General features: G+C 48.8%; 1 protein-coding gene across 1 annotated transcript in view; it reads right to left on the bottom strand.

Annotated features, from left to right (window-relative positions):
* Window positions 1-14,470, bottom strand: part of ERBB4 (erb-b2 receptor tyrosine kinase 4) — a gene marked incomplete at its 5' end in the record, with an annotated part of 401,399 nt that overhangs the window by 244,005 nt on the left and 142,924 nt on the right. Inside the window, 2 exons of the mRNA XM_015423413.1 lie at window positions 11,690-11,788; window positions 13,067-13,212. Of these exons, the coding sequence (XP_015278899.1) occupies window positions 11,690-11,788; window positions 13,067-13,212 (245 nt within the window). The remainder of the gene's footprint in view (window positions 1-11,689; window positions 11,789-13,066; window positions 13,213-14,470) is intronic.

The raw sequence follows: 14,470 nt of genomic DNA, 5'->3' as shown, positions 1-14,470 counted from the left end.
CTCCTCCTCCTCCTCCTCCTCCTCCTCCTCCTCCTATGTCGAAGTTGGTCAGTTCAATGACCTGAAAGACCGTGACCCTGGAGGACACTGCCTCTTCTCTGGTCAATGAGACAATTTAGTTCCTGAGCTGGGCCAAAGAAGTTGCAAGTTACACTGCACAAACGATGAATGTCCTGGCGCATAGCTGCTCAGCTCGGCACAGTGCAGCGAGCATCGGGGCAATCTGATCAGGAGCGCCTCTCGCAGGTAGCTGGGGGAGCGCGATGGAGGTGTGTTTGCCCCAAAGCTTTTGGCAAGCCTGGTCATCATCACATTTGCGAAACATCTACTGGCTGATTGCAAATATTCACTGATCCCGTTCATTTATCTCATCGGCCTTCTGCAATAAAGTACGGCTGGTCTTTCATCTCCTGCTGAAGGAAGCACTCCCCTGTCCGTCCAAGCGACCTTTCATTCTGTCTCTTTTCCTGCCCAATCTCTTTGCCTACCACAAAAAAACCCCTTGTGAGCGGCCTTAATTTATTTGTTCGAAAGCTGGAAGGAGCGGCACCTGCCGAAGCCCTGGTCAGTATTATTTATTATCTTTATGCATCGCTAAACAAAACACTCTCCTTGGTCGGGAAAAACTATTTCTGGGGATATTGGAGAGCCACCAGAAGTGTGTGTGGGGGGGGAAAGCCAAGAAGCCCCCTAGATCTTAATTATAAAACCATAAAAGACACCATCTCCCTTTGCGGGCTCTCTTACCAGGAAACAAATGAGGATGAGAAATTTATTTCCAAGCATAAATTCCAAACCCTTCGCTTTAATCTCCCCCCCAGCCAACATGCTCAGCTAGCTAAGCAGCGGTGCCTTCTATTCTTAGCTCCTGGCCCAATATTGGGGCTTGACCAGCATCAGTCAAACTGTCTTCGTCTCAGTGAGACGAGGGACTCCCGGGGAACTCTGTGCACGCGGACATCTGCGTGGAGCCCCCTAATTATTTTCAAAGAGATGATGAAACATTTAAGCGCGCAGAGGTTACATTAAACTTGTAAGAGGATCAGACCCCTGGATAAAATTATAGCTTGTGCTACATCACTTTCTAGAAGAGCAAGATTACGTCTGTCTGTCCTTCCTGCCCCCCCCCTCTTTTGCCCGATGACAGGCGATTGATTTCCTTCTTCACCAGTATCTGGGATGCTTTATTTTACTAATCAGGGATGCACTCAATCTCATGTCGGAGATCTCCCTCCGCTTCGATGCTGAGCCGCCAGCTTTGGGCCGCAGCCTCTGGCTAGTTAGGAATTCAGGACAGCTTCAAGCCGACCGACTTACACTGCATTAGGAGGGTGGAGAAGGGCTGACGGACTTCACACCACACAATAATTGATGCACCACTGAAGATCTTCCACACGGGCAGCTGCTGGCTCTCCAACAATGGCCTTTTCTTTCCCTTGCACTAAAACAGGGTCTTAATGTTCCTAAAGTGAAAACGATGTTTCCCAAATCCCAGCTACCCCGCACTTTAAAGAGGCCACAAACCAGAGCAACCACAAAAGACATACAATGGTGGTGGGAAGTGGTGTCATGTGAGGACATACGAGAACATACGAGAGTCTAGGGATGCCAGCAGCCTCCAGGTGGGACCTGGGGATCCCCTGGAATTCCAGCTCATCTCCAGACTCCAGAGACCGTCCTTCATGCGATGAGGCTCCCCCCCGCCCGCTTCCTCCTTTGAGTGCATGAGCAATCCGCTCAGGTACTGGCCCTCCCCCGGATCCATCCCCAAATCTCCAGGAGTTTACTGACCTGGATCTGGCAAACTTAACCCTCCATTCCCCACTGGTGACCAGAGGGAACCTGGCAACTCTAGTAAACTCACAGGTGACTTATGGTGACTCCATAGAGTTTTCACGGCATCGGGCCGGGGCTGGTCCCATGGCCTGGAGATGGGCAGCAGGATGGCAGCGTGGAAAGTTGCTGGAGGGGGACGGGGAAGGAAGGGCCGGGCGGGCTGGTTGGCTGGCAGGCGGGTGGGCGGGCAGCAGAGAGAGACGGCAAAGAGAGATGCAGGGGCTGGCTGCGTTCTGCCCGCCTGGCAGGCTGGGGTCACTGCGCCATGGAGCCCAAGCACAAGGAGTTGCTGGCCCAGTGCTCCCAGAGTCTGACCAAGGTGAAAGGAGTTTGTAAGCCGCTGTGAGACTCTGAGTGAATGACGGGGTATAAATCCAATCTTCTCCTCCTCCTCTTCAGATGATCAGAGGTTGCTTGTCATTGTTGCTTCCACATCATGGCCCTGGTATTCCTTGGGGGCAGGGCTTTTCTTTTTTTAAAAAAGAGGTGCCAGAACTCTCAAGAGGGAAATGAAGTTTTCAATCTGTATACTGAAGACCCTCCTTAGTTTCCAAGATCTTGACGAGATCAGGCTCGCCTGGGTTATCCAGGTCAGGGCTAAAGACATATAATCGTGGTTTTTTTTTAAGTTTCTTTTTCAAAATGAACTAAAGCCATACAATAGTTCATAAAAAAGACGCATACCCTACCAATGGTTCATCGACCAAAGTGCCAATTCTCTAAGAAGAGACCTGATTTTTAAATCTGTACCTTTCTCATCTAACTTCACAAGGTCGTCTCCAGATATTGCCTTTGTTCTGGCCTGTTCGGTAAATAATATTATCAACAATTAAGTTAAGGTGAGCTAGAAAGTAAAGCCCCTTGCATCAATTCTGCACAGGACCTTACAAGTCTGCCCTCTGCAGAAGAGCTCCGGTCTCCTGTTAAACAACTACATCTCAGAGACGCAGAGACGCGTCTCAGATGCTCTGCTCTGATCTAGCAAGCACATCTTCTCGGCATCCTCTCCTTGCAACCCTTGCCTGAGCTGCTAAATCACAACGGAAGGGTAGCGATCGCTGGGAACCCCCAATGGAATCCCCAGTGGATTGGGAGAAGAGCCAGATCTCTCTCTCTCTCTCTCTCTAAACTGTTCCCCAAGCAGAACAGAAAAGCCTCTAACGGTTATTATTTATTTTTTGTTCGCTGTTCGGGGATGGGGGGGACCTGTAAAAACAAGGGAGCATGGCAAGTCCTGGTGGGGGCGGTGATTTGGCCGTGTGCATATGAGCATGCGCAAAGCAATTTAAAAAAAAAACTTGCACCGCTCAGGGCCCAGAGCCTCGCCCCACAATGTCTGCGGTTTGGGGAGGGACGTGGGGTCATCCCAACTCGAAGAAAAAAAAATATTCCCAATCAAATCTATAGCGGGAACAAATAGTAATTAGCTTGCCGTGTGACCACAGCCCCCACTCTCACAAAACCCGGGGGGGAAACCAAACAAACTGGATGCTGAAGGGAGGAAGCAAAATGCAGAAAACAAAAAAGGAAACCCGATGGACCTGCGCGGTGAAGGCGAGGCAAAACGCCTGTGCATAAAGGGCCTGAGACACAGCAACGCAAGCAGGTCTGTCCCAGACTGCACGGACTCAGTGAAGTGGTGAAGTTTTACCAGTCGCTCGTGGTTAAAACATGACAACAGGGTGGGGGAAGGTGAAGTGTTGCCACATTGCAGGCTAACCTACCTCAGAGGGATGTTGTGAGGGTAAAATGGAGGGGAAGAGAACAATAAAAGCCGCTGTGGATCCCCATTGAGAGGAATGGTGGATATAAATAAAACAAATACAATAAAAATGTATTCCATGATAACCAGAGGTGGATTGATAACTGCAATTGATAATGAAGCTCAAGACAATGCATCCACCTGGACTGAATCGTGACCTAGGTTTCCTGTCTCATGAACAATGCTGATTTCTCCATGCCTATTGCCCCCGTGCATATCTCGCCTAAATCCAATCTCACCTGCTGTTGTCATTCACCCGCTATTGTCATTTGCCTGCTGGTATCATTCAGCATCTGAAATTACTCCACTCTCCAAGATATAACGACAGATGAACTCCCATTCTCGCTGTATCTGAAGAAGTGAGCAGAGACTCCCTGAAGCTCCTTCCCTGCCACAAACTTTGTTAGTCGTTAAGGTGCTCCTGGACTCTGGCTCTTTTCTGCTGCTACAAACAGACTAACTCGGTGACCCATCTTGATTTTTTGGCCACGCCTATGCTCACTCAAAATCAGGCAGGTTCTAAAATCTTACGGTGTCTCGTTTCCTGTTGATTTTGCTTTCCTTTTACTGGGCCAGGATCCTTTGCTGCCCCGGCGTGTGAAAACCGTCCTGTGCTCTTGGCCCAGGGTGGGAGGATGAGTCACTGGACCAATGGTTAGATGTGGTGTAGCTCTTAAAGTGTTGGACCAGGATCTGGGAGGCCCAGATTTGAATCCCCACTCTGCCGTGGAAACTTGCTGGGTGACCTTGGGTCGGATACACACTTAGAGCCTAACCTACCTCGCAGGGTTCTTGTGAGGGTAACACGGAGGGGAGGAGAACAATATAAGCTGCTGTGGATCCCCATTGGGAGGAAAGGTGGGATATAAACACAACAAATGCAATTAATCTCCCTCTGAGGTCGTTGGAGCTGAGAGAGCTCTTGACAGAAACTGCTCTTTTTCAAGGACAGCTCTTATCAGAACTATGGCTTGCCCAAGGTTATCCAGCCAGGTGCAAGTGGAGGAGTGGGGAATCAAACCCGGGTCTCCTAGATTAGAGTCCGCACACTTAACCACAACACCAAACTGGCTGTGCCGCTTGGGGAAAAAATTAAATGTAGGCGGGGGAGTGGCCTACGAGGGGTGGGGGAAATCGGAGGGAATCTGTATGCTCTTGACTTACCTTCGGCTTGGAAGTGAAGCAAGGGGAAACTGCTACAAACCCAGGCCGTGGCCACACGGTCATTTTGATCGGGTATCACTGCTGTTCCCTCTCACATTTAAAATTGCTGATCAGACGCCGCCTCCCACACCAAAATGGGCTCAGTCGCTCAACCCTCCCGGTTCCCCAGCGAGTTTTCTGACACCGGGAAAATCAAGCACTTTCTGGGTATTTGCAATTTGAATCCGTGATTTCGCCAATCTGGACGGCCATCTCTCGCCCAATGATTGTGATTAGGTCGTCTGATGTTCTTATGGATCAGGTCAATGGCTCATCCAGGTCAACAATCTGTATCACACAGTGGCCAAAACAGAGTGCTGGTCAGGATGGGCCATTGGACCGATCCAACATAGCTTCTCTTAAGAACACAAGAGAAGCCAATGTTGGATCAAGCCAAAGGCCCATCCAGTCCAACACTCTGTCACACAGTGGCCAAAAACACCAGGTGCCATCAGGAGGTCCACCAGTGGGGCCAGGACTTATGTTGTAAATATATATTCCACGATAACGAGAGGTGAACCATAGAATCACAGATTTGGAAGGGACATCAAGGGTCATCTAGTTCACCTCCCAGCACAATGCAGGAAATTCGCAGCTACCTCCTCCTGGCCACCCCTCCCCCCAAGTTGTAGGTTTTGATGGGGTAGAGGGAAATATTTTAAAATGAAACTATTATTTTGTAGGGTCGGCACATGGGATTGGACTCTATGCGATGCCACCAAAATGTCCCGGTGGAAGTGGTTCTTTCCTGCATTATCCGTCTCCTAGATGCCACCTCTGAGCTCAGAAAAGTCAAGGCCATAGCCTAGGGGATCTGTGTGAGTAAAAAGCCATGCCGCCCTGGCAGCTGCAGTGAAGAGGGGGAAGCAGAAACCATCTCCCTTCCTGCCTTGTGTGTACACGCAACCGCTAGAACCAGAAGAACAGTTCGTACATGAGAACGGGATCCGAGCCGTTGCAGTTTAAATTCTGATTTCGTAATAAAACTGCTTTGTTTTTTTCTTTCTCTTTCTTTCTTTTTTTAACAAAAAGAAGGTGAACATGTTGAACTAACTACATAAACAACAATCAAACAGTCAAGGAGACATCTTAATATTTCTGATTTTTGGCATTAATTTAAGAGCAAACGGAATGAATGTAAACATTTAACCAGTGACCCCGGCTTTTCTTTAATCACAAGATCAAAGGATAGATGTTAGGATGCATTTAGGCAAAAGCTACAAGAGGTTCCTGTAATAAAGAGAGGGAGTCAAAAGAAAGGTGACAGAAAGGGGGGGGGACAGACGACTTTGAGTAAGACAAATGAGAAATACCATTTGTCGTGCTGGGGGACAAAAAGACGCCCTTCAAGCCCAGGGATTTTTTTTAAAAAAATTGGCTATTCAATTCCGTGTCCCCCGTTGAGAGAAATCGAGGAGGGGGCTCCCCACTCCATGTGCTAGTATGATGCATTATGTCATTATAGTCATTACAGATACATTAGAAAGTTTTCAAGGGTACAGAAATGACAGCCCCCGGGCCAAATTGCCATACCCTGTTCTCCTTTAGGAGCACAATATTTAAAAAGGAGCCCAAGCTGGTTAGAAAGCCCTCACCTTGGCGGCATGTTTTGTCCCCCCCCCTTCCCACCGCCATTAAAAGGTTGAACGAAAAGCAAGCCGCTCATGCTGTGTGGATCTCTTTGTCTCTGAGCACTCCTTCATGCCGGCCTTTTGTGTCTTTGCGCTAATGGGCTAAGTGAAAACAGAAGCTGGTGCACATGAATCAGGTGAGAACCAAGACGGCTCCAGCAGCAGCAGCCGCTGTTTGACTCATTCCACGTGATACTGAAATGGTAATGTAGTCTTATCAGCTGGAAGGACAAGATCCAAGATAACCTGTCATTATGGAGAGGGAGGGATTTGTAACAAGAGGTATCAGTCACTCCCCTAACTCACACTGACGGCCGAGGGTAGAATTTTCGCCAGCACTGGAGGGGAAAACCCCCAACAACCTAATTCTGGTGCTTGGGAAGAATTTTGATGCCAGAGAGTTGATTCCTACATTATACCAGCGCGGAGACGACACTCTCATCCATGCATTTTGCTGGTTAGTGACGCAGCCGTCAGCACATGTCCGCCAGCTACTCTAAGACACGTCCAACAGACCAAGATTTGTCTCCAACAGGTTCTCGGTTGGTTATGAGAACTACTCTCCTTTGAAAGTAATCCTTAGAGCAGGAGAGACTAGAGTGTTCCCACTGTTCTCGCACCGGCTACGATCGATTGAACAAATTTTAAGCACACACACATACGCACACTTCCATCAAAACATCAAACGAACGGAAAGACATTTCTGATATTGCTTCAGAAAGCTGAATCAAGATTCTTACCGGGGGAGGAGAAATACACGCAGCACTGCTATGGGGCTTTCCAGAACAGCACATCTTAGGAAGGCCTTTCCCCACATGAGTCCCCTCCCGCCTCCAAGGTTAGTCCCAGAGACCTCGGTGAAGCCCCCCTCATGCCTGGACGTCTTCTGTAACACTCAAACCCTCCCTTGGCTCACTGTTTATGCGGGAAGCTGCCACTAAATACCCAATTTCTGTAAGGGAGGTCGCACGGCAAGGCTGGAGGATTCGTCTGGGGGGGGAAAAGTGTCACCTGCAATCTCCAGTGAGTTTGGTCGTATATCGAGTACCTGGTGGTGGGAAGTCACCGCTGACTTATGGCAACCCATCACGGGGTTTTCAAGGCAGGAGACATTCAGAGGTGGTTTGCCTTCGCCTGCTTCTGCGTCACGACCCTGGACTTCCTTGGTGGTCTCCCGTCCAAGTAATAACCAGGGCCGACCCGGCTTTTCTTTCAAGATCTCTGATGAGATCGGGCTAGCCAGGTCAGCTTTGGGGCCCACAATGATGCAAGTATCCTTCCAGGAGCCCAAGAAAATCTGAGCCTTGTTATGTTACTAAATAAACCGGGGCCCAACCATGTTCAGGAAAGTCTAACAGTACTCAGGTGAAAAGAGCAAGAGTCCAGTAGCACCTTGAAGACGAACAAAATTCGTGGTAGGGTATGAACTTTTGTGAGTCACTGCTCAAGTGACTACCCCAAATCTGTTTAGTCTTTAAGGTGTAACTGGACTCTTACTCTTTTCTACTGCTACAGACAGAGGGACACGGCCGCCCATCTTGATCTATCAGTATTCAGGTGGTGGGGGGGTATCAAGGGGTGACCGTCCTGTTATATCTAACAACTCTATGGCACTTCTGACCTTATGCTTTTCATTAGGATAAATGTTGGCAGCTTTCATCGATCCACTATGCAAACACCAACACCCGTGTCTTTCTATCAGAGCTGAACAGGGGCAGGTTTTCAAGTTGCTCCCTCTGAGTAAGGAGGACGTGACTCACGGGACACAGGGATGAGGCTGTTCTGCTCTACTGGGCTGTAATTGGATTCCATGCAAATGCGCCTGGGGTGATGGGGATAAAAAGTATCAGTCCATCATGGAGGACTTCTACTCCCATCTTAATGAAAGAGCGCAATGAAGAGTAGGAATCGATGCTCCCTCTAAGCTGTGGAGTCTTGTGAGCAAAAATTCTACTTTGTGAGGCTTTGTCTGGTGTTTTGGGACTTGTTTAATGCTCTGCTGACTGCTCTCCCGGCTGACCTTTGGACTTGTATTATGACTCCCCCTGTCTGCCTGCCTCCCTGGCTCTACTGTGACAAAGATGAACAAAATTTGTGCTAGGGTATGAACTTTCGTGAGTCACTGCTCAAGTGACTACCCCAAATCTGTTTAGTCTTTAAGGTGCAACTGGACTCTTACTCTTTTCTACTGCTACAGACAGAGGGACACGGCCGCCCATCTTGATCTATTACTATTCAGATGGGGTGGGGGTATCAGGGAGTGGCCGTCCTGTTATATCTAACAACTCTATGGCACTTCTGACCTTATGCTTTTCATTAGGATAAATGTTGGCAGCTTTCATCGATCCACTATGCAAACACCAACACCCGTGTCTTTCTATCAGAGCTGAACAGGGGCAGGTTTTCAAGTTGCTCCCTCTGAGTAAGGAGGACGTGACTCACGGGACACAGGGATGAGGCTGTTCTGCTCTACTGGGCTGTAATTGGATTCCATGCAAATGCGCCTGGGGTGATGGGGATAAAAAGTATCAGTCCATCATGGAGGACTTCTACTCCCATCTTAATGAAAGAGCGCAATGAAGAGTAGGAATCGATGCTCCCTCTAAGCTGTGGAGTCTTGTGAGCAAAAATTCTACTTTGTGAGCTACTGGCATTAAAGTTGTGAGCGAGCGATTTGGCTGCTGCATCAATTCGTTTGCTCTGGAGCCCCATCCTTCCTGAGCGGAGACAAAAATCTGTCAGCCGGAGGCTGAAAGCTGTGAGCTAGCTCACACTAACTCAGCTTAGAGGGAACACTGGTAGGGATACAAGGGTCTTTTTTGACTGGTCTCTCGGACATGAGGCCTAGCAGGCCCAGAGGTCCCTGGGGCATTCGACAGCAAACATTTCACACTCCAAAAAACTATTTCGCCCCCTTCAGAAATATATTTGGGGATGCCAATATGCCTGTCTTGATAGGTTGGCTTCCATGAGCTAGTTTGGTGCAGTGGTTAAGTGCGTGAACTCTAATCTGGGAGAACCGGGTTTGATTCCCCACTCCTCCATGTGCAGCTGCTGGATGATCTTGGGCAAGGCATAGTTCTGTCAGAGCTGTTCTCTCAATGACAGTTCTGGAAAGACCTCTCTCAGCCCCACCTACCTCACAGGGTGTCTGTTGTGGGGAGGGGAAGGGAAAGGAGATTGTAAGCTTCTCTGAGACTCCGAGTGAAGGGCGGGGTATAAATCCAATCTACTCTTCCTCTTTCTGTTTCTCTTTGTCTTCTTCTTCTTGCTTGGAGCAGGAGAGAAAACTATATGCCTGTGTAATAACTTGATTCGAGTCCATTAGCACTGCAGAAATGAACAAGAGTTTCGGGGTATTTGATTCGAGTCCATTAGCACTGCAGAAACGAACAAGAGTTTCGGGGTATAACCTTTTGAGAGTGCAAGCTCCGCCCTTCATTAGAGCTTTCCCTTCATCAGAGCTTTTGAAACCTTATGTCCCCAAAATCTTTTTGGTCTCTAAGGTGCTACTGGATTCGAATCTAGCTGTCCTACCGCAGACCAACAAAGCCGCCCTCTGAAACTATGAACACGTGAAGCTTCCTTCTACGGAGTCAGAGCAATCACGGTCACTATTGTCTACTCAGGCTGGTGGCGGTCATCCAGGGTCTCAGGCGGAGGTCTTTCCCATCACCTACTGCCTGGTCCTTTTTAACTGTTGATGCTGGAAACCGAACCTGGAACCTTCTGCATGTCATAGCATCATGGAAGGGACCTCCAGGGTCATCTATTCCAACCCCCTGCACAAGGTAGGAAATTCACAAATACCTCTCCCTCCACACCTGCAGTATCCACTTTTCCATCCCAGAAGATTCCTTCCTGACCCCATGTCAAGCCATGGCCATTCCCAATACCTGTGCAATACCTTTTTATCATATACATCCTACATGTTTTTAAGAACCAAGGGCTTGTCACAACTGCATGAACAACGTCTAATTGAGATAGAACTGACGGTTTGGTGCAGTGGTCCTAAAATAGTGGTCCAGGCTCCCTTGGAAAGCACGGGATGCCTAAAACGGGGAGGCGAAGTTCCAGGGAGGCAAAAGACCTCGAAGCAAGTGGTTGCACCCTGGTGGCATATGCTAATGAGTTATGCTAATGAGTTCTGGCACCTCTTTTTCTACAAAATGACCCCTGCCTAAGTGTACCGAATGTCCTTCGGCAGAGAACCCTCTCTGCCCCTTACTGGATCTGAGCATGTGAGGGCCCCGCCCAATATTTCAGAGAAACTTGGAAGAAGGGCTGCATTTCCTTAGGAAGTTTCTCCCGTGCCTGGGCACTGGAAGAGGTCAGAGTATCCTGCCCTGCCCCTCCTCCAAATCAGTGTTTGGAACAGGAGTCCAGTCTGTGGATGGAGGAGCTGGCCCTATGCACGTGACTGCATATAAGGGACTCTGTCTGCTCAACCCTGGAACAGATAGGCTTGCCAAGCCCCCGCCAGGGGTGGGGGAACCCCCACCCAAACGGCTCCCAATCCACCGGTGGGGATCTTTTTCCATTGTTTTTCCAGGCCTTCACATCTCTAATCAGGCCTATGCCCCCAGCGTGATGACGCCACCCGGAAGAGACGTCATCACGCCGGGGGTGTCGGCAGGCGACGTTTTAGCAGTCGCCCCAAAAAGCTCTATGGTACCATAGAGTTTTTGCGGAAACTGGTAGAGCGTCGCCCGGTGACGCCCCTGGCGTGATGACGTCACTTCCGGGTGGTGTCACAGCGGCATGCTACGCCGGGAGGGGTACAAGGACTCCCCCGCCACACAAGGTAAGTGACTTGGCAACCCAAGGAACAGATTATTCATGCTGATTCGGGACGAAGGGGGCCAAAAAAGGTGTGTGGGGGGGGTTCAAGAAGTCTGAGAAGCACTGGCTCGTTGGTTGGACCTGATAAAAGCTGTAGGCCTTGTATCTGACAACCCCCCACAAATTCAGATGAGAGTGGAGTTTTCAAAGGAAAATGTTTGCCCTTGGTCCATGACCATCGGCTGGATAATCAGCCGCAACCTCCAATCCATTTGATTTTGACAAGTTTTCGGAATCCCCCCCCCTCCCGTAATTCCCCCCGGTAATGTGTTACAAAATGGACTTTATCGTGACAACTTTTTCATCCAGTTTACTACTTGGGGGTGGGGGGGGAGAAGAAAAGTGTCATTGTAAAATGAAACTTTTGTAGAGTTTTAGGACGTGAATCGCTGTGACGACAGTCTCTGCTACTTACATCCATGAACTCCACGTTGGCTTTGGGTCCAGTGGTCTCATTCAGGATTTTAATTGCCACAGGAATCTTCACGCTCTCTCCCTCAGGAACCCAAACGCCCTGTAATCATGAAAAGGGGGGGGGGATAGACCCAAGTAGTTATTACCTATGAAACAATTCCTTGAAAAGTGACAGACCATGCCTTGCTGTATTATTCACCATCCCCACGGCTTACTCTCATTCAGGATTTTAATTGCCACAGGAATCTTCACGCTCTCTCCCTCAGGAACCCAAACGCCCTGTAATCATGAAAAGGGGGGGGGGATAGACCCAAGTAGTCATTACCTATGAAACAATTCCTTGAAAAGTAACAGACCATGCCTTGCTGTATTATTCACTATCCCCACAGCTTAGCCAGGATGCTTCTAAATCAGTGAACTTGGGTGCCAAATTTATTTTTCTAATACAGTAAGTTAAGGCGCTGCGCTGCAGACTGGAAGGTCTGTAGTTCGGCAGTTGGAGACCCGAGTGCCACGTGACAGAGTGTGCTCCCATCTCTGGCCCTAGCTCCTACCAACCTAGCAGTTCAAAAGCAAGAAATTGCAAGTAGATAAATAGGTACTGCTTCGGTGGGAAGGTAACAGCATTCTGTGCGCCTTGGAGTCTAGTCATGCCGGCCACATGACCACGGAAACGTCTTCAGACAGTGCTGGGTCTTCAGCTTGGAAACAAAGATGAGCACGGCACCCTAGAGTCAGATTTGACTGGCTTTCGAGCAAAGGAAACCTTTACCTTTAAAATCATGAAAAGTGGAATTAAACACTAACCTGGGCACTGAGATCTAAAATGGATGCACATCTGAGATGAAAAAGGAGATAATATTACTGTTGGAGACCACCAAAAATATTACTGCCCAGTGATCTGGTTAACGGACAGGAACAGCTTTAGCAGTCTCCAAGTGCAAGATAGTATCCCTTTCATCTCAAACCTATATTCATCTTAGAACCTAAGAAGAGCCCTGCTAGATCAGACCTTAGTGGTCCATCCAGTCCAGCATCCTGTTTCACGCAGTGGCCAACCAGTTCCTCTGGAGGTCAAACAACAGGGCAGAGAGGCTAAAGTCTACCCACTGATGTTGCCCCCTGGCTCTGGGATTCAGAGGCTCATTGCCTCTGACTGTGGGGCTTCCCTTAAGTCACCATGGCCATGGATGGACCACTTCCCCCATTAATCCATTCAACCCCCTTTGAACACTACCTATGCTTGTGGCCACGGATGACACAATCTTGTTACTTGTTGAATAAGGAAGTACTTCCTTTGGTCCACCTTCAATCTTTTGCCCATAAACTTCACTGCGTGCGCCCATGTCCTAGCATTATTGGAGAAGGGAAGACGTACCTTATACACCGTTCCAAAGGCCCCGGATCCGAGGACCTTCACGCGCTTGAGCTCCGTTTCCTTCAGAATCCTGAGTTGTGCCTGGTTGGGTGCGGTGCCGCTTGGGGTCAAAGGCTCTACCAGCTGCAAAGTAACATTTGTGGTTACTGAGACAGTTTGGTGTAGTGGTTAAGTGTGTGGACTCTAATCTGGGAGAACCGGGTTTGATTCCCCACTCCTCCACTTGACCTTGGGCAACCCATAGTTCTGCCAGAGCTGTTCCCTTAAAGAGCAGTTACTGTCAAGAGCTCTCTCAGCCCCACCTACCTCACAGGGTGTCTGTTGTGGGGAGGGAAAGGGAAAGAAGTCTGTAAGCTGCTCTGAGGCTCCGAGTGAAGGGCAGGGTATAAATCCCATCTCTTCTTCTACTACTACTACTGTATAGTGGGGGGAGGGAGCAGGAGTGTACAATGGCTGTCCCCACAAAGGCGACTTTCCAAGATTTGTTGGTTAGCTAAACTCAAATTTCCATTGTAACACTAAAATGCCGTGAAACCAAGAACAGCTGCTACGACTTGTTTTTTCTCTCTGTCACGCTGTCCTCTGGATCTTTACTGCTTTGTATTTCATTTATTTATTTATTATTATTTCAATTTATAACCCGCCTTGCCGGAGAAACTGGCTGACATTTCATCTGCTATCTGTATGATCTAGGCATGATTAAACAAATTAAATCCCATTAATTTCAATGAACACCACTAGAGAATGTGCATAAGCTCCCTACGGAAGTTGATCGGACAGATACGTATTTGACTATGGCTAGATGACAGTAAACAAGTAATCTAAAATAAGGCTATTCATTTCCTGGCGTAAGAAAGGTGGGGCTTCAGTGTGGGGCTTCAAAAACGTGCAGAGTGATAGTCCCAGGTGGTCAGCCGGTTGGTCTGAAGCAGGAGAACCAATTTAGAGTCCCGTGGGGGCGCCTTTAAGACTAACGAAGTTGTATTCAAGGTATGAGCTTTCGTGTGCAAGGCACACTTTCCCAAAGACATTGGGATGGTAGGTTTCAGACTTATAGACGGGCTGAACAGCAAATTAACAGGTAACATGATGAAGACCATTTTGCTTTTCTGCCTTGCGTTGAATTACTCCAGAGGCTCAGAGCGGCACAACCTGAAAGAGGCACGTCATTTCCTATTCTTTGCAATGTTTTCCTCTGTTGTTGGTTTTTTAAATGACAGGGATGTGTTTGGATAGTTGCCAGGGGTTGTTTCCTGCAGGAGCGCACAGGAGCGGAGCTCCGGCAGTAAAGAGCCCAGGGGGCGGGCACATGCAACAAGCCCCGCCCCCTGCTCCCAGCAGCCCCAGGCCACAAGAAGCAAGAAGCAGCCAGGTAAGTCGCAGAGCCTCCCCCCCCCCCATAGA

This window comes from Gekko japonicus, unplaced genomic scaffold, assembly GCF_001447785.1.
Source record: "Gekko japonicus isolate JY-2015 unplaced genomic scaffold, Gekko_japonicus_V1.1 scaffold1499, whole genome shotgun sequence".
Lineage (NCBI taxonomy): Eukaryota > Metazoa > Chordata > Lepidosauria > Squamata > Gekkonidae > Gekko > Gekko japonicus.
The sequence above is the reverse complement of the archived record's forward strand: the minus strand, read 5'-3'. Positions and strand labels throughout refer to the sequence as shown.